The following is a 27,981-nucleotide window of genomic DNA, read 5'->3' on the forward strand; positions in this document are numbered from 1 at the left end:
CCCAGTGCTGCCCGTCAAAGTCACACCCACTCCCCACCCCAACCGAGAGTTCTTTGAAAATCTAGGAATTGTGAGAGGGACCAGGAACCTGCAGTGGGTTCTCCAGTCCTAGGATGCAGGGTGAGATTTTGCCTCTGAGGAAGAAAAGGCAAGCGCGGTCAGCTCCAGTCTCTCTGGGAAGTGTATTTGGTTTCAGGCTGACTGCCCTGAGTCACCCAGAGAGGGATGCTGGGAGACAGGAGCCCTAGCTCTGCTTCCCCATTTCCTCGGCGGGGCAGTGTAGTTTGGGAAGGTGCTTAGAGATGCCAGGAAATCCTGAGTCTGGAAGGAGACGTGAGGGTCACCGGAGCAGCCTCCCCCTAGTGCCAGTGCTGCCTTGCCCAGCAGACCTGTGCTCGTTCCCCACCACCCCCCATCCCAGGGGAGAATTTCTTTAGCCAGCAGGCATGAAGAGGGACCTTTCATTTGTAGTTTCTGCCTTGGGCTGAAAAAGTCAGGGCAGACCTGCTGCCTGGGGCCCTGGAGGTGAAATATAAGGTGAGACAGTGCGATCAGAGGGAGAGGTGAGCTGGTCCTCAGGGAACCCCTCAGTATTATGAGACAGAAAGGCTTATGAGGACACAAGTCTGATGAGCAACACAGGCTGAGCTCCTAGGGGCTCACAGCCCCAGGTGGCAATGAGACAACTCCTCAAAACGGCATGACATAGGAAAGAGATCAGATGTGTGGTGAATCCACGGTGCTGGGGGATCCAGGGAAGGCTTCCTGTAGGAGGTGGCCCTGAAGCTGGCCCAAGAATGATCCTCTATAGATGTTCAAAGATGATCATGGAATTTTGCAGGAGGAAGAGGTACCCAGAAATAGTCAGGGCAAGGGGGCATGGGGCGGGGAGAGGGCATTTTGGGAAGACAGAAGACCTGAGGAGATGGCAGGCTGCTGGAAATGGGCTCTGGAGGGTGGGGGCCGGGGTGGGGGTGAGCCAGGAGGAGATGTGAGGGGCTTAGGCTGTAGCAGCGCCTGAAGTTCCAGGGGAAGGGGTTGAGTTCAAACCAGCTGCAGGCCTGGGTCAGGAGCGTGGAACCGACAGACAGAGGTGGGAGAAGCCCGCCCCTGCCCCTCCCCAGCCTCCCACTCCCAGGTGGCCCAGGGCACCTCCCAGATCTGGAAGGGCTCCGAGCCAAAGGGCCAGGTTTCCGTGTTTACAGTCAACCCTGGGAGAGGAGAGGAGGGTGGAAGGAGGGGTGGTTGCCCGAGGAGGCCGGCCGGCTCTCTCCAGCTCCAGCTCGGCTGAGTTGTGGGAGGCTCAGGAACCAGCTCCCAGCCCGACACGCCATGGCCGCGGAAGTAGACAGTAGGCCCAGGGGTCTCCCAGGCGGAGGCGCGAGCTTGGGCGCCGCCCGAGAACACGTGCAGTCGGTCACTCGAAACTACATCACCCACCCCCGCATCAGTGAGTATGACCCCCAGCCGGTGTGGTCGGGTGGACTGCTGCATCCTCAGGCCCTGCTCCTCAGCCTCAGGGTCAGAGGAGGACCCAGACCTGGGGAAACCTTAGGGGCCTTTCGTGCTGCGGAGTGGCCAAGACGGGGGGACAGAGGTCCCCAGCCCAGGGTACCCCAGAGGAGCGGCAGCGGAGTAGCTGCAGGAACCTTCCTGTGATCAGTGACCCTGCACTGAGACCCCGAGTCCACAGAGAGCTCCCAACTGCCCCCAAGAGCATGCGTGTGTGTGTGTGTGTGCCCCTGTGTGGATGTGTTTGGGGTGTGTTCATATGCACCCCAGGATACTCAGCATGAGGAGTTGTGTGCATTCTCAGGGAGGGGAACGTGTGACCCCTTGTGTGACCTCTCGTGGTGTGTGCATTCTGGGGAAGGGCTGTGCCTGGGGGGTGTGTGTGCTCCCATCTCCACTTGGGTGATGATATATGTGTGTGAATACGATTGTGACAACTTGAGAGTGTGTACCATCAGAAAGGAAATATGTGAGACTGTGTGCATGCTTGTACACTTGGGTAAGGGGGTGTGTGTGCCAGCATGTGGGCTCACAGGGAGAACATGGATGACTGTGGTCAGATGGCGTCACACGTCAGTGTGTGAGCAGCTGGGAGAAGGGCGAGTGCCTGGCACCCAGGTGTCAGGTGTGGGGGCTGTAGGGGCTGGATAGACCCTTGTGAGCTTCTAAGGGGCGTTGGGGGTTGCTCGAGTGCCTGTCCTGCAGGCGTGGGCCAAGTCCAGATGTCTGGGGCCAAAAACCTGGTAAGGCCCCAGGGCCAAAGCCTGTACCACCCCCGCCCATCATCTTTCCTTGTCCAAGGTCACATTCCCTGGTCTGGTATGGCAAATTACTGGATTCTCAGACACCCAGCTCACTGGAGTAAACTGGCCTGGCCGGCACCAGCTAAGCAGAGCCAGAGGCTCCCAAGAGGGTGCATATGGGGGGACTCTGGCCTAACACAGCCACCCCTCCGTCTGCAGCCGGCCAGCCCCACGGAGGCAGCTGAGGGTTTGGGGTGCAGCACACCCACACCATGGAGAGCGGAGAGCGGAGCAGAATGACCAGGCCCAGGGCTCGGGGAGCAGCTCTGGGTGGGGGCACTGAGGGGCGTGGAAAACCCCAGCCAAGGAGAAGCTGAGTGGGGTCAGATTTATCACGGAGGTGCCATGGGGACCGGGGAAGATGAAGGTCCAGACTCTCCCCTAGGGCAAAGCTGGGGTCACCAAGGCCCAGAAATGTGCAGTGACTGGGCCCCCCTTGAGTCCGAGCCCAGACCTGGAGACCTGAGCAGAGTTGGTTGACCTTTGTCCAGGCCCTGTGATGGCCTCCCCCTCCCCCTGTGAGAGTGGGAGAGCTGCCTGGGTGCTGAATAGGGCTGGGTCTGAGGTCTGGCTCCCTTTCCTCCTTCCTGGAATGTGCCCTCCCAGGGTGCAACCTTACCCCAGGATCCCCTCCCGCCAGTCCCCTCCCAGCAGGCTTATTTATAGTCGACAAGCCCTGGCACAACGTGCAACACCCAGGAGGTTTGACCCGGGTCTGGAAGCCCGGGAAGCAGTGTCCCCCTGGTCCACCCCATGGGGCCCCTACCCAGGTGACTGTGTTCACACCCAACAGCCGACCCAGAGTCACAGGTCAGTGCGGGGTGAGCCCCTCGCTCCACGCCTGCATTAAAGATGTTATTGCGATGACAAAGGCCACTCCTGTGCCTCTGCCGCACACCAGTGTCCTCCCAGCACCCACCCAGGGGCCCGGGCCGGCCAGCAGCCCACCTGAGGGAGGCTGGATTCCTCAGCTTGCTTCTGGAGTTTCCTCCAACTCCCCCTCCTCCTCGGAAGCCTGGAGGGTTTATTTCTCCCTGGGGGTTTGGACTCCTGTGTCTCTCTCTGCCCTCCTCTCCCTACCAGGGACTCTAAGCACTTCCAGGCAAGAGAACTTCATGTAGAGGCAGAAAGAGCCCAGGAGGAGAGCTGAGGGACCAGAGAGCCAGGGGACGGGGGTGGGGCAGCTGGTTCCCTGCCCCCCAGCTCACTTGGCCATGGGTGGGGATGGTGAGTCCAGGGGAAGACTTCCTGAAGGAGGAGGTGGACTAAACAGGCCTGAGGCATCAAAAGTGATTTCTCTGCTGTGGCTGAGGGAGGGGACTGGGTCAGAAAGGAGAGTGGGGTGGAATCAGGATGGGGAGTGACGCGGCAGTATGCACCCTGGGAAGGAAAGGACCACTTTGCCTTCCTCGGAGCTAGAGCTGTTCTGCACCAAGAGGAGGTGACCTGGGGCTTTAGCTGACTGTGTGGGGCAGAAGATAGTAGGGCGACAGGTCAGGGCACACAACCAGGGCAAAGGTTAGGAGGAACCGGCTGGCAGGAGGGCTGGAGCCAGGTCAGATCGCCTAGGGACTTGAGTGCCAAACCACTGGCCGCCTTGGTTTCCTCGACCAAGGGCTGGGGAGGTGACGGAGAGAGTTCCACCATTCAGGGTCTTGGGTTGATTCTAAAAACCCTCCTAACCCCTGCCCGCCCTCCCCTAATCCCTCCAGCAGGGATCAGGGAGGAGGTGCAGGACCTGCTGCCCCGGGCTTGCCCCCCCCCTTGGCCTCACGCATGGGCGCCCGCCTGAGTCCGCTCCCAGGACGCTGCAGGTGTGGCGGGCCGGCCCTAATTAGCGGAGCCCCGCTGAGCCTTTGACAGGGAAGGCGGTGGGGAGGTGGGGGCAGGCAGGGGCCCGCAGCCCAGAGAACAACCCAAAGTGTCAGCTAGGACAATGGAGAGGGGGTAGGCAGAGCAGCTGAAGGGAGTGTCTGCAAAGTCTCTGGAGGCCTGTGCCCCTCAGGGGTCTTCTGGTTCAAGCCCTGCCTCCCGCAGCATCTCCGGGGTCAGGGGCATGCCCCGGGGCTGGGGTAGGGGCTCTAAGGCCTGAGCATCACCAGACACTGTCTTGATTTGTGGTGGGCCCTCGGAGAAGTCAGCTGACTTCCTGGGCCTCGGTTTGCCACTGCATGCAATGGGCACAGTCGGAGTTGGGTGTGGGTGCAGACAAAAGGCCTGGCTTCCGATCAAGGACACCTTTGTTGCACAGCCACTACCTTGGCTGTGTCCAAACCAGAAAGGCTCTAAGAAAAGACACTGTCTAGTCCAACAGAGGAGACACCCCTAGTTTGAGGGGAGAGACACGATCTGCCTCGAGTAACAGACAAATTGGAAAGCAGGACTCTCTCCTGGGTGCCAGCTGTGGGGTTTCAGAGGGAAAGGAAGGGAAAGGACCTGGTCAGTCAAGGGCGAGGCCTTGAAGGCAGCCAGTCACCAGAGGCTGGATGGAAATGGCCATATAACTGGATTATCTGCAATGAATAGTCCAGGCTATGCCATATGAAAGTCACTCAGTCCTGTCTGACTCTTTGTGACCCCCATGGAATTCTCCAGGCCAGAATGCTGGAGTAGGTAGCTGTTCCCTTCTCCAGGGGATCTTCCCAACCCAGGAATCGAACCCAGGTCTACCCACATTGCAAGCAGATTCTTTACCAACTGAGCTACCTGGGAAGCCCAAGAATACTGGAGTGCGTAGCCTATCCCTTCTCCAGGGGCTCTTCCCGACCCAGGAATTGAACCAGGGTCTCCTGCATTGCAAGCAAATTCTTTACTAGCTGAGCTACTAGGGATGCCCCCAGTGCTGTATTCAGTCAGCAATGAGAGCCCAGCTCCAGGCCTGCCAGAAGCCTGGGAATGGGCTATGATGAGCTGGAACTTCGAGACATAACTGTGTGAAATTGAGAAGTTCGGATGGAGCTCCCAGCTCCACTGCAGGCAAACACGTTGCCTGGCTCCCCCAGACCCACACCCAGATCACTCCCTTCTTTGTGACCATCACCACTCCTCCCCTCCGCAGGTAGAGTTGTTGGGTATCACCAAGATGTGAAACTGGGGGGAGCCAGCTGTGAACAAAGGGAGGAAGTTGAAAGACTCGTCACCCCCGGTGGAGTTAGAAATGTTTCCCTGGGGATTTCTGGATCTGGTGGGGGGCACTCTTCCTCTCCTGCACCCCCACCTCCCTGCACGCCGCACCCCCACTTGATCTTTCTTCAGGCTGGTCTTGGTATTTTCTCCACAGGCGGGTAAGATGCCAGCACTTCCCTGGAAATGCGGGGTCTCCCTGCCCCATGCTCCATCCCCTGTCCTCGCAGTCCCCCACCTTCCCTCTGCTGGACTCCTCAGCCCTCTCCACTCCACACAGTCCTGGTAATTCAGAGGATGTGGGCAAAATGCCACCTGGCCAGGAAGGGCATGTGTGGCTGTTGGGTGATTTTCTTGGTGGGGAGGCTGATGCCACAGCCTCTGTCCTCCCCCTCCAGAGGCCGGGCCTTCCTGTGCCTTGGCAGGCACCCCTGCCTTCACTCGTCCTCTTTCACAGGAAAAGTGAGCCTGTGCCCGGCAGCCACGATGCCCTTCTCCAGGCCTCAGGACCTCCTCACCTGGGCCAGCCGTGCCCTTCGTCCAGCTCTCTGGGGGCTGCCGGGATGACCCCGTTTGACCTTGGAGCCTCAGCTCAAATGGCTCTTCCTGCAAGCTGCCTCCTTCAGCCCATTCCCACCCACCCTGCTCTTTCCATCTGTAGCAGTTATTGGCAATTATTTCCTCTTTGTGTTGTGCTTAGTTCTGAGTCATGTCGGACTCTTTGCAACTCGATGGACTCTAGCCCGTCAGGCTCCTCTGTCCATGTGATTCTCCAGGCAAGAACACTGGAGTGGGTTGCCATACCCACTTGGGGAAGACCCCCAACTCAGGGATTGAACTCAGGTTTTCTATATTGCAGGGGGATTCTTTACCATCTGAGCCACTTTAGCCCCTTTTAAATTGTAGGCTCCATGTTTTATTTGCCTCCTTTATTTGCATAGCCTGGTACTGAGAAGGCCTCTAATGGTCAGGCTTGAAGGGAGAGAGGGAGGGAAGCGGAGCTTGGAGGGCAGATGTGAGAGGTCGGAGCCAGGTAACCATCTTGAGGTCTCAGCATCCAAAGGTATGAAGGAGTAGCTGGAGGGGGTCCGAGGAGGTCTGAGGGGGGGGATTAGGGCAGGGCCTTCAGGGAGCTGCGGAGGGGAACACGTCCAGGCTGTCATCCCTTCCCAGGGCAGAGCCACACTGGAGCGTGAGGTGTGGCTCCACCTGGAGCCTCCTTCGTGCCTCCACGAAGCCACACCCCATTCGTCCTCCTGATGGCAGGAAGAGAGGGCAATGGAGCCAGGCTTGTGGGAGGCTGGGCTGTGATCATTGCTGCTGGACAAGGATTGGGGCGGAGGGCATGGTTTTAAGAGGGAAGATACCAGAGCTTCTTGGTGGGAAGGCCATAGAGAGAGGGAGCGCTGGCTGGGGACCCCAGGGTGCAGCCCTCTCTAGAGCCTGGTTCCCGGTGCCACCGGGGTGGGCCTGGCTAAGACGGAAGATGGGAAAAGGAGAAGAGGATGGTTCAGGTGGGTGGTGGTTTGAGGGCAGGAAGGTGAGGGAGGGCCCTGGCTCAGGGCCCAAGTCCAAGAAGAACTTCTCTTTCTTGAGTTTTCCTAATTGCTCAGGATAACCAGGCAAACATCTGTGCAAAGATCCCCTGGCACGCTTGGTCTTCCAAGCCCAAGTCCCTGGGAAAGGAACTTAGATCTCACAAAAATAAGGGGTTGACCACTGAGCCTTAGACCAGGGAGGGCATGGGCTAGGGCATTTAGCTTCACCTGGCAGGGCAGCTGGGCAGCCAGCTTGCTGGAACCATGAGAGCAGGTAGCTGGGAGCCATGTGGTCTGATGGGAAGCACGAGGTGGGGGGGCCCCAGCCCCTGCTCTGCCACAAAAGTCTGTGACCCTGGGTAGGCTTCCACTCCTCTGGGCCCCATCCTTCTGGCCTGTTGAGAAAAGGGCTGGACCCCTCTCCCACCTGAGGCCCTTCCAGCCTGGAAGTGACCTAGCGACCTCGAAGACACCCCCAACCATCCGCCCTGCCAGCCTCCTTCCTCCCGGTTGTCTCATTGGCACTTTGAAAGGAGCCTGGGGAAGGGATACCATGTCTCCAGGTTACAGGCAAGGGAGGGGCTCAGGGGCCCTCAGCTAGCCCCTCACAGAACCAAGCAAGCTTCCTGCCTGCCAGTCCACGCTCGACTCTCTCCCCTCCCCCACAGGCACCCGATGAACCCAGCTTCATGGAGGAGCAGGGCCCTGCTGGCCTTTCTCCCTGATGCCTGGACCCCCACCCCACTCACACACAGACTGCCCAGTCAGTGTGGGTGATGGAGAGGAGTGTGGTCCTGCCAGGGGTGGGGTGAGGGGTAGAGAGGGCAGCTCTTATAGAATCTCCAGCTTTTGGAAATGCTGTGGGTCAGAGAGGAGGGAGTGGGTGAGTGGGGGCTGAGGCCAGAGCGGCCTCAGGGATAAAAAAGACCTCTGGCTGACTGCGGAGGGGAGAGGAGGCCTCTGCCCTGGCCCTGGCCCTCCCCCAGCCTCCTGCAGGTGTCCGAGACAGCGGGGGCCCTGCGGACAGGGGCATGACCCTTACAGCAATGGTGGCTGGCCCTGTCACAGCTAATGATCCTGATGGCCTGGGTCCCAAGAGGGGTGGGGGTGGTGCTTAGAGGGAGGGAGGGCAGAGGATGATTCTGTGTGTGTGTGAGTCTGTCTGTCTGTCTGTCAGTATGAGACCCTCACCCGCCTCCACCCTTCCCCCAGCCTACAGGACCGTGTGCAGCGTCAATGGGCCCCTGGTGGTGCTGGATCAGGTCAAGGTAAGATTTCCACCTCTTCCCAGGGACAATTAAATCTCAGTGCTCACTGCCCCTGCGCTGATTTCTTCTAAATTGCCCTGCCCTTAGGGGTCTCCCAGGCGCCCACCTCATTCTTCCTAACCCTCCCACCCTCAGTCACCCAGGGTTTCCTCCTCCCACCTTTTCTGTGGACCCCACCCTGGCCTTTAAGAGACCTGCTCCTACCAGCCATCAGCAGGGCCTACTGGGCTATCACGCCTCTTTCTTCATCAGTAGAATGGCTATATCTAACTTCTCCCAGGGCAGGAATCTCCCACCAGTCGCTCAGGGATGTTTTTTAAAGGGAAGAGGAGGAGGTGGCAGGCAGAGGGATAGCAGCTAACTTTTCTCCAGACCTGGAGGTTTTCAAAGGTCTTCGGAATACCTCAGCCTGGGAGCCAGCAGCTGGAGTGGGAAGTGAAGAATGCCTCGTAGCGGAGGGTGTGGGCGACTTGGTGTCCCTGGGAACTGCAGGACCATGGCAGACACTGGGAGTATTCTGAGTTCGAGGCTGGGGATTCTCGAGACACAAAGAGCCCTGCAAAGCTCCCAGGTCACTCTGCGTCCCGCCACTGTTGGTTCCAGTCCTGTCTCCCGCCCCACACCACCCACACCCTAACTGGACCTGGGTGCCATCCTTGATTCCTCCCTTCCTGGGCCCCCGTCTGTCAGCGCTCATGCTCTGTCAGCATTCTCCCACCCACTGCTCCCTTCTCAGAGCCATGGCTTCTGGGTCCCCAGCCTGGCGCCCTCTCATCCTCTGCCATGCAGTCCCAACCCCTTCCCTCCCCTCCTCCTAATTCACCAGGGCTCCCCATGCCTTCCCCACACAGACCCTCCATCTGGTGGGGTCCTGCACACCTCTCCACGTCTCATCACTCTCCCTTCCCCACCTAGAAACCCACACTGTCTCTGTGTGGAGCTCCCATTGATGTCTCCAGGCCTTTGCACATACTCTGCCTTCCCAATGACCTTTTCCTCATCGCTTCTTCTGACTCACCTTCTCCTGGAAGCCTCTCTTAGCCTTCTGGACAGTGAGCTTGTCCCTGCTCTTGACTTTGTGTGCTGTCTTGCCAGCAGCATCCATCAAGGCATTTGGTCACCAACTGGTCACATGTAGTGACCAAATCTTCTCCCTAACCCCCACAATTGGACTTGGATGATGTTTATGAATCCCAGGCTCCCAGAGCCGCACACTGCACTTTTACTGAACACCCAGCCCATCATGCTTGCTCAGTTTGTTCAAAGGAAGGGTGAGTGAATGAATGAATGAATTTAAGAGTGTGACTGATTATGGGCCTGTCAAAATCTGGCCCTCTTAAAAAGATCAGACCCACTCATTTCGGGAAAACAGATTCCGAGCTCATATGGACATCACAGTTGGGCCCATTAGTGTCGGGGATGTCCTGGAAAGAAGTGTGATGGAGTCAGACAGTGTGACTCAGACTTCTTCAATTTTAATCCCAGATCATTCCACCCTTTCTATTAACTACCTGTCAATTCTAGATCAGCAGCATAAGCACCACCTGGGACCTTGTTAGAAATACGGATTCTAGGGCCCTACCCCAGACTGACAGAAACTCAGGGTGGGGCCCAGAAGCTTTTTTTCATTGCCATCCAGGTGATCTGATGTTCCCCGAAGTTTGAGAACCATCTGTCTAGGATTGTAAACCTGTTTCCTCATCTATTAACTGACAATAGGGCTGTTGTGGGGATCAAATCAGATGAATGTATTGTTATTATTCCTCCTCAAGAAGAGCTAGGATATGCTGATATGCCTGATTAAATAGTCAGTGAATCTCCTGCTCCCTTGCCCACCTCCATCACACTCCCTGTCAGTCTCTACATGACGCTGCGTGGTAAGGAGAGTCAGTGTCCATACAGACATCCAGTTGTCAACTGTAAATTGGTGCTGGACTGTGAAACTGGAGATAGATCCCAGGCTATGCTCCTGAGATTCCGGGGCGCATCTGTAACTCTTGCATAGTAACTGCGTGATGGAGAGACTCAGAGAACCCCGGGCTTGCAGAGGGAAGGAAAGGAACCAGCAGTTGATAGCCTCATAAGTGCAGGAGTTGGAGAAGGCACCTTTATGCATCTCTCTCCACTGTCTCACATCCCTTGTTCTAGAGTTGCTTGGGCAAAAATGCCATAATTCTGTCTCTATAGCGCCACCTTCTGCCCAAATTGAATCACACAGGCAATAACGCTTTCTGCTTCCATCTGCCTCAAAAGGAAAAATAGCTGGTGGGAAGAATTGTGTAGGTCAGAAGTTCTTAGGAATTCCCTGGTGGTCCAGCGGTTAGGATACAGTGCTTTCACAGCAGGGATCCAGGTTCGATCCTTGGTCAGGGAACTAAGAATCCACTTGGCAAAAAATAAGTGCGAAGTTCTTAGCCAGATACTAAGGGCTTGGAGATTGTATGCAAACCTTTTAAGGAAGTAGTCATATGCCTGTGCACTGAAGGGGAGGGCCATAATTTCCACAGTTTAATCTGATTTTCTAGGGTCTGTGACCCAGAAAATGCTACATCTCTGCTTTGTCAAGTATAAAATGGATTCTTCTAGATTCTTGAATAGCCACACTCCAAGACCTGATCTCACAAAAGCACACTCATACACTCACACACGTACCCTCACACACAAGTGCACAGGTTCTGCAAGCATTAAACAGGAGTCTGGATATCTCACGTCCACCTGCCTGAAATACTTTAGAGAGATTTCACTAGAGCAGTGGTTTCTGAGCCAGCAGCCTGGGTTGAGACCCAAGAATGTGCATTCCTGAGACGCTCCCAGTGGCTACTGCTGCCTGGAGGGCCAGACCACACAGAACCGCTGCTCTGGAGGATCTTTGGCGCCTATATTCTGTGTTTCCAACTGGCCCTTATTTGAGACTCACCTTATCTACCAGACTTGTTTCCAGATGTCTGTGGCAGCTCCCAAACTTCAGGGGAAAAGCTTGTGTGTATCAACTCAGACAACAGTCTCCAAGGAGGAGTCCCCAGACTGCCCTGGGTGTTGTCAGAGGCAGAGGTCTGGGAGGCAGCACACCCTGTACACATCCTGCTGGACTTGCTAAGAACTTTCCAGGCCCCTGTGTCGGCCCCCTGGCTGGCTGGGATCGGGGTTGAATCTGCAGCGAAGGAGGAGGGTTGCACTGAACTGTCCACACTCCCTGCAATCCTCTTAGTAACGAACTGAGAGAATCAGGCCTGTGGCTGGGGAACAGGGTAGAAATCCAAGCTCATCGCTGCACACTGGAATTCTCTCGCTGCACACCCTGCTCGAAGTGGCTAAGCCCACCCCTCCCCGCAAATAAATAACGCATTCTCTTCCTAAAGGATTCTGGACAGTACTTTCCATGCCTGCCCCATGCTTCTGACAGTTCTTCCTTCTGTCTGGCTGTAACCTTCCTGTTGTTTAAAGTGCATTGTCTCTGACGTTCCATATCCTTCAGGGACACTCCGCGCGCCAGCTCCTCTCCCCTCTCCCTCACCCCCGCCCCCGCCCCCGCCCCCAACACACACACAAAGATCGGTTTTGTCACTCAGCTGCCTGTCTTCTCTTGGGCCCACTCGGGCCGGGGCTCTGTCCAGTATCTTCCTCCTGAGGTCAGCAGCCCCCCATCTGCGCCACAGACAACGAGGCCAGTGGCCGTTTCCGAGAGAGACACGAAGGCCCTCAGAGAGCAGGAAGAGGGGAAGGAGCCAGGACTCGCACTTCACCGGTTTCCCGGCCCCAACCCGGCTAGTCCTTGCTCTCGGGCTCCCTCTTGTGGTTGCGAAGCCAAAGCCAGTCCCTTCAGCGGACCCCAGAGCACTCCTCTTGCAGCGAGCTCCCTCTCTCAGGGTCCCCACTCCGCGGGATCTGAGGGTGCTTGAGGGGAGAACAAAATCGCCTTCCTGGCATACTCTTTACAGGACAAAGAGGGGCCCGAGCCAGAGCTACTGTCAGAGCTGGGAAGCCTCCGGTCTCAGGTTCCACCCCAGCAGGCGTGCCCTGGGAAAGAGGACCCTGTCTTGCTCACACCCCTTTGGGGAACTGAGCCGTCCACCCCTCTTCCCTGGCCCTTACGGTCACTGGATTGTGGACAGCAGGGAATATAACGATGGTAATGATGGTGACAGCCACATCACTGTACTTGAATATGTTTCCTTTTTTTTTTGTCCTCACGGGGCACCTCCCACATCTTAGTTCCCCGGCTAGAGATGGAACCCCCACCTCCTGCAATGAAGGGAAGTCCCCCCAACTTTTTTTTTTTACATTTTAATTACGTGCACACACAAAACATGCTTTTTGCAACGAGTGAAATTAAAAACACAAAGTTAACCATTTGCTCCTGACCTCTTTATTCCCAACCTCTTGATAACCAAGTAAAGATCCTGCTATATGTGGGCAAATATGAGCATGCCAGATATTAATGTTGGTGTTTGTTAGTCTCTTAAAATGTGTGGAGTATTTCCTCCATGTGGTAGATTTTAGTTATCCTTTTGATAGTGACTGTGGTTTGGATTTACTGTGTAAATGTGAATGTACTGCGATGTACTTCCTTTTTGACAGACATTCAGCCTGTTTCCAGGTTTTGCTGTTACAAATAGTAGGATGCCTTTATTGCTGCAGGATAGACTGTCCCAAAATAGAACTGCTGGTTCAAAGTGTATATTTCTTTTTATATAGATATTGACAACTTGGAGCAAAATTGCTTGTCCAGCAAGGCAGTGATACATGAGAGGACCCACTTCCTAGCATCTTTTCATCCCTGAATATGTGGTCACCTGTAATTTTGCCTAATAGCTAAGACTAGTTCTGTCTTGCTTCTAGTTGTGTTTCCCTGATGACTAGGGGGAGTTGAGTATCTTTCTCTGTTGACGTCTCACTTCCTTCTCTGTGAACTCTTCCAATGTATTGAGTTGTACATTTTGCTTTGTTTATTGTTCACCTTTGTTGATGGTATCTTTGTCATCCAGAAATTTCAAATGTTTGTGTTATCAAAGATTTCTATTTTTTGTTGGTGGCTTCTGGATTTCTTATCTTGTTTAAAGATGTCTCTCTTATCCAGCTTTTAGCTAGATTATTCCATAAGAAGGGAAAGAAGAAAAGTTCTTCTGGTGTTTTGTTTTAGTTTTATATTTAAATTTTTATATGCCTGGAGTCTGTTTTGTGTTTATGATGGGAGTAGATACCCAGCTATCTTAGAACCATTTGTACAACAGATTCTATTCTCCTGTGAACTCATCTGCCACGTTTGCTCTCTAATAATCTCCTAAAATCTGGGCTCTGTTTCTGAACTGTAGCCTTCCCCATCTCTGTTTTCCTCACACCAACACTGACCACTTGACCTCAGTAGCTTTAGAGCATGTTTTAATATCTGACAAGGCAAGTCCTCCACTCCTAATCTTTTCCATAACTGCTTTTGGATATTCTCAGACATTTAAATGATTTTAAGATCATTTTTAAGTTCCAGGAGAAACAATTCATTGGGGAAGCATTGAATTTCTATCCATTTGAAAAGGATTTGAATTTTTATGATAGTAAGTCATACTGTTTTGGAAAACACTATTGCTCTCCATTTGTTCAGGGCTTGTTTTCTGTCCTTTAGTAAGATTTTATTATTTTCTTGTACTTTTCTTGTTAAATTTATTTCCAGATATCTTATGGGTTTTGACCCTATTGTGAATGAAATATTTCTCTCCATTTCCTCTTCTGTTTATTGCTGGAATAGAAAAGAGAGAGATTGATTTTTTCGCTTTTTGCATACATTTTGTTGAATGATCCCTTTTAACATTCTGTGATTCTTTTGGGGAGAAACACACTCTTTTTAAATTGAAGAATAGTTGATTTACAATATTGTGTTAGTTTCGGATGTACAGCAAAGTGATTCAGTTTTGTTTTGTTTTAAGTTTAATTGAGGTATAGCAAACACACACAGAAGAAAAGTCATGACTATAAAACTTAATGAAGAGAACACAAACCAAGAGTGACTCCGTTTTATTTTATTTTTCAGATTATGAGATAAATTATGAGAATGGGATTAACAGGTACAAGCTAATTAAAATAGCTAAGCAACAAAGATTTACTGTATAACAGGGAACTATATTCAAATCTTATAATAACATATAATGGAAAATAATTTGAGATTGACTGTTATATATTTATCTTATATATAGCCAAGTTTTCTTATTAATTCTGGGTGGGGTTGTTTTTATTTGGTTTCATTTTTAACTAGCTCCTCTGAAGGTTTTTTAGGTATACAGTATCACCTGCAAACAAAGGGAATCCTGTCTCTTTTTCCATTGGCATACTTTAATTTTAGTTTTCATTAAAACAATTTCAAATTTATAAAAAGTTGCAAAAATAAAAATAGTACAAGGAACATCCATATACCTATTTGTTCTAGCATTTGCTCTGAGTGAATGTGTGTGTGTGTGTGTGTGTTCTTCTTTTTATTTTCTTTAGAGCTTTTGAGGGTAATTTATGTCCAAAACTCTAGTGTGTACTTCTGAAGAATAAGGATGTACTCTTACATAACCACAGTAGCTTTCAACATGAAATTGACACTGATACTTTTATCTAATCTACAATCCATATTCCAGTTTATAAGATGACCTACTAAGTCTTTTATAGCATTTTTCTCCCTCTGGAATAGGATTCAGTCTAGGGCTGACTATCACATTTAATCATCATGTCTGTTTAGCCTTCTATAATCTGGAATGTTTCCACAGCCCGCCTTCAACATTTCTGAACCTTTCAAAAAACAGTCTTTGGCTGATTCATGTTGCTATTTGGCAGAAAACAGTAAAAATCTGTAAAGCAATTATCCTTCAATTAAAAAATAAATATTTTTTTAAAAAAAGAAATTTTTAAAAAAACAAAACAGAACATTATTTATGTTTAGTATACTTTTCAACTTTTTTTTTTGTCTTACTATTAAACTAAAATTTCCAAAGCAATATTATGTAACAGTGGTGATATAAGCATCTCTCTCTGTGCATTACTGATTTTACTGGAAATGAAATGGGTTTAGCATTTTACCATTTATAAGGATATTGATGCTGGCTTTGGTAAATAGTCTAGTATGCAAGGAGTTCCCTTCCATTCCTGTTTTACATAGAACTATATTAGAAAATGACTGCTGGATTATATCGAAAGCCTTTTGGCTTCTATTTACATAACCCCGTGCGATTTTTCCTTTAGGTTCACAAACTCCGTATTATTATGAACCATGTTGTGAGGTGTTGACTGATTCCCAAAGGTTGGTGATCTAAGCTGGCGTGGCTGGAATAAACCCTACTTGGTCATACTTGCTTATTTATTTAGTATACTATTTGATTTGACTGACCAATAGTTCATTTATAATTTCTGCCTCTATGTTTATAAGAGAAATTAGTCTATAGTTTCTTCGGGGATACTATCCATTAGATTTGGGGTTTGGGAGTTTTTCATTTTACAGTTTTGCTTTCTTCTAATCTCTATCTTCTCTCCATCTTATTACTTTGGTTAGTTCTTCCAATAAAGCTGAATGGAACGATGATAGCAGGCAGTGTTGTTCTGCTTCTATTTTTAAAGAGAATGTTTTGTACGTTATACTATTTTCTACAGGTTTTCTGAGGCTACTTTTTAAGGTTAAGGAATTCCCCTTTTATTCTGTTCTTTTTGTTTTTGTTTGAAATCGTGGGTAGTTTTAACTTTTTCTAAAACTTGTTGAAATAATGTGTTTTTTAATCTTGTAATTCATTAATAAGGTAAACATATTAGTAGATTTTCTAATATTAGACTAACTTTGAGTTCCTGGATTAATCCTAGCTTAGTCTTTTTTATTTTTCTTTGTGTGAGTGTGCATTTATCTTCATTTTTTGTTTTTAAAAATTTTTTCTTTGTTTCCTTGGTTTGTTTGTAACATGGTCTTTTTTGGTACGTTGCTGGATTTCATTTGCTAATATCTGCTTAGTAGTTTTGCATCTATGTTCATGGTTGAGATTGCCTATAATTTTCCCATTAATATCTTATTTTGTATCAAGATTATCCTTGACTCATAAAATGAATTAAGACTTGAGTTTTTCTTTCAGTGTTTTGAAGAGCTTAAGTAAGTTTCAAATTATTTGTTTCTTGATTGTTAGAACTCACTAATTATCTGGGACTAGTGTTTTCTTCATGGAAATATTTTAAGTTATTTATCTGATATCTTGAAGATTATAGGTGTATCCTGGTTTTCTATTTTGTTTTTAATTGGATTTGATTTGTATTCTTCAAGAAATTTATTCATTTAATTTAAGATCTGAAATGCTGCATGAAGTTAGTCCTAAGTTTAAAATTATTTTTAATAGTATTAGTACAGCTAATTTTGACTTTTTATTGCAACAATTATTTACTCATGTCTTTTTTCTTAGCATTTCCAGAGATTTGTCTGTTTTATTAAGCTTTCAAAGAACCAGTTTGGCTTTGATGATCTTCTCTATTATGTATCTGTGTCTTGTTCAATGATCTCTGCCCTTTTATTATTTCTTCAACTTTGTTTGGAATGTTAATGGTGTTCTTTTTTCTGACTTTTAATGTTGCATATGTTCAAAACTACCTCCGCCTTTTCTCTTTTCTAATATAAGCAGTTAAAACTTTAAATGTGTCACATATACGTTGAAAAACAGTTTTTCATTTTTGTTTAGTGCTAAATGTTTTCTAACCTGATATGTAGAATGTTTCAAAGTTTCCAAACATAAGAAGTTTTTTCTCACTGTCTTTTTGTTACTGGCTTCTACCTTACTTTGCTTATGGTCAGAAAACATTGTACAGCTGGCTATCAGCTGTGGCATGAAGTGCTGTCCTTTTTATTATTTTTTGTTTCTCCTGTCATTTTACTTTTGATGTCCTCTAATATCCAAGGAGTAATTTAAAGGAGTGCTTTAATTTCCCAGAATATTAGAAACACTGCATGAAGCGACGCCATCTTTTCATCATTTATTTTTATTGGATTATGATTATGACTTATTCCCTGAAGTGAATCAAGGAAGCAAGATGGATGGGCAGCAAGCTGAGGGATGCCGGGCAATGCTCTGTACTCTCTTCAGTACCTCCCCTGGAAGAAGGCGCAGGCGGAGGACTTAGCTCTCCTGGTGCTGACCAGAGCTGAGGACCAGGGTTAGAGGGGAGGGGCTCCCCCTCAGCCCAGCTTCTGTGGCTCAGCTCGTAGCCTGCTCTAGAACTCGGCTCCTGAAGCACACACAGACAGCAGAGCTTGGGGATTCCCACTGGGCGGCCCTCCACCTGCTCATCTGTGATCCTGGAGGGAAAGACCGATCGTTTTTTTAAATTGAGTTATAATTTATACACTATAAACATTGCTCTTTTCAAGTGTATAGTTCAGTGAGTTTTAGTCTATACACAGACTTGTGCAACTGTCAGCAGTACTTGATTCCAGAACATTCTCATCACCTGCGAGAAGCCCTGCACCTGTTAGTTTCTCCGCCAGTCCCCAGCAATCACTGATCTTTTTGCTTTGTGGATTGGACCGTCTGGACATTCCGTATCAATGGGACCACGTCCTCTGTGGCTTGCTGTGTCTGGATTCTTTCACGTAGCATGATGTTTTCAAGGTTCATCCGTGTTGTAGCCTGTATCAGCACTTCATGCCTTTTTAAAGCTGACTTGTATTCTACTGCATGGATATCCCACCTTTGTTTATCCAGTTATCAGTTTGTGGACTTTGGGGTTAGTTTCACTTTTTGCCTATTATAAATAATGCTGCTGTGAACCTTCACATGCAAGTTTTTATGTGGCTATGTGTTCCCATTTCTCTTGGGTATACACCTGGGAATGGAATTGTTGGGTCACATTGTAACTCTATGTTTAACCTTTTCAGAAACTGCTAGACTATTTTCTAAAGTGACCACACAATTTTACCTTCCCGCCATCAGTGTCTGAGCGTTCCAGTTCCTCCACAACCTTAACACGTGTTATTATCTGTCTTTATTAGAGTTATGAGTGTGAAGTGCTATCTCATTGTGTGTTTCCATTTCTTTAATGACTAATTAGTTTGTGCTATTTACTTAGTGGCTCAGTCATGTCCAACTCTTTGTGACCCCAGGGACTGTAGCCAGCCAGGCTTGTCTGTCCATGGCAAGTGTCCAGGCAAGAACACTGGAGTGGGTTGCCATTCCCTTCTCCAGGGGATCTTCCCACCCCAGGGATCGAACCCAGGTCTCCTGCATTGCAGGCAGATTCTTTACCAGCTGAGATACCAGGGGAGCTCAATAACTAATTAGTTGGGCATGTGTATATCTTCTTTGGAGAAATGTTTATTTAGATCCTTTGCCAGTTTAAAATAGCACGTTCATCTTTTTTAATTAACAAATTAGCTTTTGGCCACCCTGGGTCTTGCTGCACACGGGCTGTCTCCAGTTGTGGTGAACAGGGGCTCGTTTCTGGTTGCGGTACTCTGGCTTCCCGTTGCGCTGGCTTCTTTGTTGCAGAACACGGGCTGTAGTGCGCGGGCGTCAGGAGTTGTGGCTCACGGGCTTAGTTGCCCCATGGCTTGCAGATCCTCCTGGGCCAAGGATCAAAGCTGTGTCCCCTGCATTGGCAGGCGGATTCTTAACCACTGGACCACCAGGGAAGTCCAGTATTTGTCTTTTTACTGTTGAGTTGTAAGATTTCTTTATATATTCCAGATATCGGCCTGATTCTAACACTAAGAATGAATACCTCCCTTGATCTTAACCAAAAGAGAAGTGATTGCCTGATTCTTTTTATTCCTGAAGACTGTGAGGACTACACATGAATTGATCCCAGCCCCGTGACCAGGGAAAGATTGCCACTGGTAGATGGGGACACGTGGGAGCCAAGGACAGCACTTTGCCAGTGTGTTCATCATTAATCCACAGGGGCAGAAACAATGGTCAGGAGACCTACACAGCCATAATAACAACTACATTTTATTGAGCTGTTACAAGGTCCCAGCCCCAGATAATGACTTACCATATAGTATATATTCCTTCTCACAGCAGCCCTATGAAATAGGGGTTAGTATTATACCCACTTTAAAGATGAGGAAAGTAAGGCTCAGAGACATCATGTAACTTCCACAAGGTCACACAGCTTCTAAGTGTCAGAGTTTCAGTTCTAACCCTGATCTTCCAACTCTAAAGTCAGTGATCCTACCCACCCAAGTATACTGCCTTGCAAACAGAATTCAAACTTTCCACTTAACCGGTCTCTCAAGTTCATTTCCAAGAGTGTCTGGGCACAGGATGGGAGAAAGGAGCTTGAGACCGGGGAAGGCTGGGGAGGAGACAGGGAGGAGTGTCTCTCTGTCTCTCTGTCTCACTGTCTGTCCTCACTGTCACTCTGGGCTGCTCTCCCCTCCTACCAGTTTGCCCAGTATGCTGAGATTGTCAACTTTACCCTCCCCAACGGGACTCAGCGGAGTGGGCAAGTGCTCGAGGTGTCTGGGACCAAGGCAATTGTGCAGGTAAGTGGTGTCACTAAGATGTTTCTGGTTGAATAAATGAATGAACCCACAAAGTGTCCACACTCTCATAAACTCCAAAGGCAGAAAATGGCCTGTTTTCCCTGAAAGCACCTTGCCCAGAGCTGGACACAAAGGGAGCCTAGAATGGGAGGCCCCATTCTCCCCAGCAAACCCCCTGTTAAAGTAACTAACCTCTTATCCTGTAGGTGTTTGAAGGGACCTCTGGGATTGATGCCCAGAAGACCACCTGCGAATTCACGGGGGACATCCTACGGACCCCAGTGTCAGAGGACATGCTGGGTGAGGGGTAGGGTTGGGGGGTGGAGCGCCCCTCTCTCCGTCCAGTCCAGCGTCCCTGACCAAGTGCTTAACAGACCATGCTGTTGTTGCCTCCCCAGCTGTCTGCCTCCCTTGGGAGCCCTCTGAGGTCAGAGGTTGTGCCTTCTCTTTGACCCCCAACCTGCGCTCAGGGCCTGACATACAGCAGGTGTTCAGTACATGAAGAAGGCAACTTCAGTAAACTAGAGGACGAGGACGTTTGGGGTCAAGCTGGAGTGAACTGCACATCCCCTAGTTATCTCCCAAGATCTGCCATCCCTGGCTCTCTCCTCTCTCCAGCTCTAAAAAGCCCTTATTTGAGTCATTGTCCCGGCCAAGGTCTTGCCTATAAAGGTTTCCAGGAGAGGAGGGAAGGCCCCCAAGGGGAAAGTCACTGTAGCCAGCCCCCTGGGGATCACTGAGGGCTGAGGGCAGGGGGACATGGGGCATTTGGGACAGGAGGGACAGGTGGGAGCTGGTGGTGGTGTGGAGGGTGAGCAGCAGTGAGAGACCCGGGGCTGGTCCTGAGCATTCTCCAAGCCCCCTCACCCACCCCCAGGTCGGGTTTTCAACGGCTCAGGCAAACCCATTGACAAGGGGCCAGTGGTCATGGCAGAGGACTTCCTGGATATCAACGGTAAGTGAGGCTTTGGACAGCTCCCAGGACCCAGCTTCCAACCACCTTTCCCCACCCCAGTCACAGCCTGTGTCACCTCACACTCGGAAGTTCTGCCTCAGACATTGCCCAGGGTTCACCCCCAGGACTGGTCAGACCAACAGGTGGATCAGGTGAGATACCACAGCAGCAAAGGCCTCCCTGTCTGGGGCCAGCAGCACTTCACGTCCCATTCCTATAAAATGCCATCATCATTGTGCAAATTCCCCACATGCCCAAGACTTCTAATGTGCCTAGATGGTACCATCGAACAGAGCAATGGGCTGTGGTTTTTATTTAAATACAAACTAATTCAAATGAAATAAAATTTCATGTCACAACCCCACTGCACGTGCTCAGTAGCTACAGGTGGCCAGGCCTGCATCCTGAGCAGCGCAGTTAGAGCACGTCTCCATCATCGAAGAAAATTCTGTCCCACAGTGCTCCTGGGGCAGGGCTGGGGGCGGTACACGGGGAAGGGCCTGAACCCTCCTGCAGGGCCTGTGACTGCCATCTCCCAGGCCAGCCCATCAACCCCCACGACCGCATCTACCCCGAGGAGATGATCGAGACAGGCATCTCGCCCATCGACGTCATGAACAGCATTGCCCGTGGTCAGAAGATCCCCATCTTCTCAGCAGCTGGGCTCCCCCACAATGAGGTGAGGACTGTGTGGGGCCTGCAGGCACGACCAAGGGGAAGGGAAGGAGCAGGGGCCAGAGCTGTGGGCCAGCAAGGGTGCCTCCTGTGCCGAGTGGGCAGGGGCCAGCGGAGCTAGGGCCACCGGCAGCTGTCTTGTGGCAGCTCCGGGCCTCAGAGCTGCACAGGCCCCCCGTGGTGTCCCCAGACAGATCTGCAAGCCTCCTTCCTGAGTGAGTGGGGCCCCCACTGGTTCACGAGAGAGCCCACACATAACCTCAGTGTTGAAAGTCCTGCTCAGCTGAGAAGACAGCTCTACCCGCTGGTCCTCATGGTGCTCTTTACTTGCCTGCACTGAGCAAACCCCACCTCATGCCAGCCCCACAACTGTGTGGAACTTCTCTGGGAAAGTTTCCTACCCTACCCCCACCACCAAGAGCGAACAGCCCAGTTCTTCCCAGAGCAGCTGGGGTGACAAGGTTTCTAGATGGTCCCCACTGACCACCCACCCCCACGACTCCTGGATGCACCCCAGCTCACCTTCAAAATGCCCGGAGTGATTGGATGGTCTAAGTGTCCCTGACTCCTGCCTACACACATCTCATCCTGGATCTGGTAATCCCACACACCACCGGCCCCAGAGACACCCCAGCATGGGGCGGGGGACAGGGGGTTCTGAAGGACCTAGTTGCCCCAAACTCGAGGTAGGTAGTTGTTCTTTGGAACTGTTTTTCCACCCTGCTCTTCATGACAGGCACCCTGGGCTGGGGCGGCCCTTCCCCTGGGAGCGGCTATAGGACCCAGGGGAGCCCTTCCATGTGTGACCTTGGGTCCCTCCCACCTAAGGCCTCAGCGGGAGGATGGACAGAGCATCGCCCTGCCCACACTTCTCAGTGGTGCCCAGAGGCGCCGGCTCAGGCTCCAGTTCTGATGTCCTTCCATCTGTCCCCAGATCGCCGCCCAGATCTGCCGCCAGGCTGGGCTGGTGAAGAAGTCCAAGGCCGTGCTGGACTATCATGATGACAACTTTGCCATCGTCTTTGCAGCCATGGGGGTAAGAGAGGTTGGGCAGATGACAAGTTCTGTAGGTGGCGGGCGGGCCCTTGGCCCCTTGGCCCCAGGCATACCCCATCTAAGGGGGGAGACGTAATCCTTCTAGCCAAGAACCTGGCCTGTCTGTTGGGATAGGCAAGAGTGTGAATGAGGGCTGGGCAGTGTGTCCCCCACAGCAGCCCCAAGAGGATTCTGGGGCAGCTGGGAAAGGAGGAAATTAGGGGAGAAAAGATGGCTTCAGGACAGAGAGCCCAGGGGCGCTCAGAGGAACAAGAGGTTTAGCGGGTCAGGTGAGGAGCAGGGTGACACCGAGCAGCTCAGCCTGACGTCTGAACCTCTCTCTGGGGTTCTGATGAGACCCCACTGACTGATAGCTGGTAATAGCTATACTATACTATAGTAATAGGCTTTGCTGGAAGAGATGGGAGGGGCCTGGCCCCACCTCCAGCCCTCCCTGCCGTGTGTCCAGGTGAACATGGAGACAGCCAGGTTCTTCAAGTCTGACTTCGAGCAGAATGGCACCATGGGCAACGTCTGCCTCTTCCTGAACTTGGCCAACGACCCCACGTGAGCACCCACGCTACCTGTAGGCAGCAGGCCCTGCCCCCTTCCAAGACCTGGAGCCCAGGTCTCAGGCTTCGCCAGAGCTGGGAGAGCAACCCCTCATTGTGCAGATGGGAAAACTGAGGCTGGGGAAGAGGTGGGGACAGTGCAGGAGGAGATAGCGAGAGCCAGACCACCGCCTGCTGGCCGTCTGAAGCCCATCCACCCTCCCTACAACCTGCATCCAGCCACTGCCCTAAGTCAGGGCTCCTCATCTTAGACTTGCTTCCGCAAGGTCACCACTAAAGAGGTATTTCCCTAAACCATTTGCTTAGAAAAACTGCCATTTTAAAAGTTGAGAAAATGTGAATTTAAATCTGTAGGTCAGGTGATGAAAACCAAAAACCAAAAACCTAATACTAATAATAACCTAATACTAATAACCTAACCAATAACCAAAAACTGTCCTGGGAGCTGAAGGTACTCCAGAAACTAGGGAGCAGAGCTCAGGAGGCCCAGATGGTATCCTAAAGAAAAGTGCCATGGGCACAGGGCCTGGGGTCTGAGTGACTGGAGCGGGAGGAAGGGCCCCGGAGCACTCACTGTGGAAGGCGCTGCAAGGCAGGCAAGTATATGGCCCGCACGTGTGCTCAGGAACGGAGAGGGGAACAGGAAGGAGGGAACCCTGAGGACACAGAGAGTGGGAGCCTTCTGGCTGACCCAAGCCCAGGTGCCCTTGGGGAGGGATATGCAGAGCGCCAGCTGCTGAGCTCTGACATGCCATCTGCCCTCCGGGCCCTGCCTGGTCCTCTCACCCAGCTCCCTGCCTGCCTGTCCCAGCCTCTGTCCCTGTTCCCACCTTGAACAGCAGGATGTGGTTGAGGGCCCAGTCTCCCAGGAACCATGGCCTGGACCTGGGGGCCAGGGGCTAGGGCTCATCTTCCCCAGTCCTCTGCTGCTGTGCACTGTACCAGCTTCCAAGTTCACTCTCCATGCAGCACGGGGGCTAAAGGGAGCACAGGCCTGGCCTCCAGGTGCTCTAACCATTGGCCATACCTGCAGGATCGAGCGGATCATCACCCCGCGCCTGGCACTGACCACGGCAGAGTTCCTCGCCTACCAGTGTGAGAAGCACGTGCTGGTCATACTGACGGACATGAGTTCCTATGCGGAGGCCTTGCGGGAAGTGAGTTGGCTGGCGAGGAGGGTCAGGCTCAGCGCCCCCTAGTCATGAGCCCAGAGCTGGCCCACGCAGGCCCACCCCCATCCCATTCCTCGTGGTCACTGAACCCCCCATGCCCCTTCTTTGTATCATCCCCTTACCCCAAGGCCCACGGGTATTTCAGGTCTCAGCTGCCAGAGAGGAGGTGCCTGGGCGCCGAGGCTTCCCTGGGTACATGTACACTGACTTGGCCACCATCTACGAGCGGGCGGGCCGCGTGGAGGGCCGGGGCGGATCCATCACTCAGATCCCCATCCTCACCATGCCCAATGACGGTGAGCCACCTCCCTGCCCACTGCCCCCTGCAGTCCCCTGCCCTCCTGTCCCACCCAGACACTGACAGGACCCATGCTTCTTTCCATGGATGCACAGTAGCTCCACTCCTCCAGCAGGGTAGGCACTGTCCCTTCCTTGCCTCCACCTGTCACCCACTCCTGTGAGGGAATAGAACCTACATGGCCCTGCGTGTGTGGAGACCTGAACACCATCTTTACTGACACCAGTGCTTCTCCTTGCAGATATCACCCACCCAATCCCAGACCTGACGGGCTTCATCACAGAGGGACAGATCTACGTGGACAGACAGCTTCATAACAGACAGGTAGCATCCCCTCTCTACCCACTTCCAAGTCTCTCTACCATCTCCAAAGACAATGACTAGTAACCAGTATACCGCTTCCCACTGCACTTTACCTCTAGTGAATGAGGAGGGGCCAGGCAAGGCTAACCCCAAACAGGAGCTAATCCCCACGAAGACAGTTTGGTCCCCAGAAAGAAGACAAGTCTGGGTGGAGTCCAGCCTCCTTGGCTGTGGGATCTTTAGAAAATCATTTCATCTCTCTAATCCTCAGTTTCCACATCTGTAAAATGGGAATGATAATACGTATCACACAGTTGCGTTGTGGAGAACAAAATAAATTGGTGGGAATTTCCTGGTGGTCCAGCGGTTAGGACTGCATGCTTCCATTGCTAGGGGGCACAGCTTCAATACCTGGTTACATGTCACCTAATACAGCCCCCCAAGCGAAAATCCAAAACAAAAAAGTATGCAGTATAAAAGTATACATAGATGTAGAAAGCATCTAGCAGATCATAGATACAAAATAAATGCCAGTTCTCTTTTCTTTCCAGTAGTTTGCTTTACTGAACAAAAACGATAGGTAACTGAGACAAGTAGGTGGTGAACAATATGCCTGTCCCAAAGAGGACTGTTTCCTCTTTAGCAGCTTCTTCCCTTGCAGCTAAGAGCTATTAAGTTTCAACTCGTTTTCATCTCAATAATAATCAAAAGTTTTGAAATAGTTAGACTTTCATGAACTCCCCCTTCCATTCTATCTAGGCACACACATCTAGACGCCTGTATACCCAAGCCCCAGGATTTGTGGGAGATAAAGGGGGAGGGGTGTGACCAGCCCATCTTTCTGTGGGATGAATAAGGACCAGTCTCAGGAGAACCACAGAGGGAGGGAAGACAAATAGAGGGGAGAAGGAGGGGAAAGTTCGGACCCTGCCTTCTGCCACTCCCTGTTGCGGCTCCCCCCAGATCTACCCGCCCATCAACGTCCTCCCTTCCCTGTCGCGGCTGATGAAGTCCGCCATTGGGGAGGGGATGACCAGAAAGGACCATGGAGATGTCTCCAACCAGCTGGTAAGGAGTGAGCCCAAGGGCTGGTGGGAAGCTAGTTTCAGAAGCTGGAGGCTGGAGCCTTAGTTGGATCACGAGCTTTTCCTCTGGCAAACAATCCCTCCCCTTTTGGGGTCCCCGGACGCACAGTCAGATGGGGGAACACGGGACTCCTGCGGTAAGCCTGCCGTGACTGCTGATCCCCTCACCCCCGCCCCGCCCCCTTCACCCAGTATGCCTGCTACGCCATCGGGAAGGATGTGCAGGCCATGAAGGCAGTGGTGGGAGAGGAGGCGCTCACTTCCGAGGATCTGCTCTACCTGGAATTCCTGCAGAAGTTTGAGAAGAAGTTCATCAACCAGGGTGAGGCGCGTTGGGGGCATTCAGGCAGCAACCGCCTTACTCCGACACACACACACACACACACACACACACCCTTGACACTCCTGCTCTGTCCGTAGGTCCCTACGAGAAACGCTCGGTGTTCGAGTCTTTGGACCTGGGCTGGAAGCTGCTGCGCACCTTCCCCAAGGAAATGCTGAAGCGCATCCCGCAGAACATCATCGATGAATTCTTTTCCCGCGAGGGGGCGCCACAGGACACCGAAGCCGACACTGCGCTATAGCCCCGCCCGCCCCAGGAGCAGGGTCCAGGGACCGCCTTCGTCCGTCCCATCCTTACGGTCCACACACTTTAACCAACTCCGTGCCCACCCTCAGCCCGCCACGGGCTATGAGGAGAGAGGAGGCCACTTCTACATTCCAGTCCTTTCCCTGGATTCCCCGAATTGAGAACCAGAAGGTGGTTAAGCCTGTATTCTCTGTCTTGTTCTGATAGGAGCATTTGTATATTAAAAGTAGCCCCCATCCCATAAGAATTCATCTCATGTAAAAATAAGATTGGTAAAACATTGATGATTGTTGGAGCTGAGGGTGATGGATTCGTGAGGTTCATTCAACTATTCTCTCTACCTTAAAAAGAAAAAACACATTAGTGTCTTAACCAATAACAGCATAATTCTTCTTAGGGAAATATTTATCTTCCTTAAAAAGTATCTTAATAGGTGTCTTAGGAATGTGAGGTCAAGGGCCATAGAAAGCACAGTCTCAAGGCCACAAAAGATGCCCGCCTAAGATATGCCAGAAAGGAATTTGGTTTACTCTAGGGGAGTTGCTGGGGAGATAGCCTGAAGAAAAGTGCCCCCGGTTAAGAAATGGGTGAAGAGCATCCTAAAAACCAGGATACTGATGTTCCTTTGAAAACTGCCCACTCTTCTGTAATGCCCTCCCTTCCTGCCTCCTCTGTCCCATCTACGGTGAAGTCATGAATGCTTCCTAAAAGGCAGGGAAGGCTGGGAAGGTAGATCTTCAGCAAAAGACTGAGTCCCATTTCTGGGTCAGTGTGTTATGGAACCAGGCCGGAATTCATGGATCAAGAGCTGACACCAGGGACTTCCCTGGCAGTCCAGTGCTTAGGACTTCGGCTTCCAATGCAGGGGATGAAGCTGAGATCCTGCATGCCTTTCCACCAAAAAAAAAAAAAAAAAAAAAAAAAACAGAAGCAATATCATAACAAATTCAAAAAAGACTTTAAAAATGATCCACATCAAAAAAAAAGAGCTGACACCAAAGGAGGCCCTGAGAATAAAATTGCCATCCCCAGGACAATTTATAGCCATTTTAGGGAAAGCTTTTGGGTGTCCACAGGGCACAGGGTTGTTTTTACTTACTAATAGCTTTATTGAGATATGATTCACATACCATACAATTTACCTATTTATAATTGTACAATTCAGCAACTTTTAGTGTATTCAGAGAGCTGAGTAATCATCACGACAACCAATTTTAGAACACCTTCATCACCTCAAGTAGAAACCCTATAACCTGAGTTATCACTCCTCAAACCCCTCTTCTACCCCTTCCCCAGTCCAAGGTAATCATTAATCTTTCTATTTCTGTAGCTTTGCCTATGCCGGTCAACTCATATAAATGGAATCATACGATATGTGGTCTTTTGTGTCTGGCTGATTTCTCTTAGCATAAGATTTTCAAGGTTCATGTAGTAGTATGTGTCAGTACTTCATTCCTTTTTATTGCTAAGTAATATTCCACAGTATGGATATACCTTTTATCTATTTATCCGTATATGGACATATGGTTGCTTCCACTTTTTCACTATCATAAATGATGTTGCTCTGAACAATC

At 50.9% G+C, this 27,981-nt stretch overlaps 1 protein-coding gene across 2 annotated transcripts; it reads left to right on the forward strand.

Annotated features, from left to right (window-relative positions):
• The first annotated feature begins 1,201 nt into the window (after nucleotides 1-1,201).
• Nucleotides 1,202-27,781, forward strand: ATP6V1B1 (ATPase H+ transporting V1 subunit B1). 2 transcript variants are annotated; one of them, XM_086323818.1, is made up of 14 exons: nucleotides 1,202-1,450; nucleotides 8,189-8,244; nucleotides 19,625-19,723; nucleotides 19,930-20,023; nucleotides 20,601-20,678; nucleotides 21,218-21,357; nucleotides 22,288-22,389; nucleotides 22,858-22,955; nucleotides 23,994-24,117; nucleotides 24,278-24,428; nucleotides 24,672-24,754; nucleotides 25,697-25,801; nucleotides 26,011-26,140; nucleotides 26,239-27,781. In XM_086323818.1, the coding sequence occupies exons 1-14, from the start codon at nucleotides 1,333-1,335 to the stop codon at nucleotides 26,400-26,402; spliced, it is 1,542 nt and encodes a 513-aa protein (XP_086179944.1). In that variant the 5' UTR covers nucleotides 1,202-1,332; the 3' UTR covers nucleotides 26,403-27,781. The 2 variants fall into 2 exon arrangements, with proteins under 2 accessions (XP_086179944.1, XP_086179945.1); XM_086323819.1 differs by lacking the exon at nucleotides 1,202-1,450 and adding an exon at nucleotides 6,385-6,501.
• Nucleotides 27,782-27,981: the final 200 nt, after the last annotated feature.

The sequence above is a fragment of the Bos grunniens genome, chromosome 11, assembly GCF_055505025.1.
Source record: "Bos grunniens cultivar Pamir isolate PY7600 chromosome 11, Bosgru_T2T1.0, whole genome shotgun sequence".
Taxonomy (NCBI): domain Eukaryota; kingdom Metazoa; phylum Chordata; class Mammalia; order Artiodactyla; family Bovidae; genus Bos; species Bos grunniens.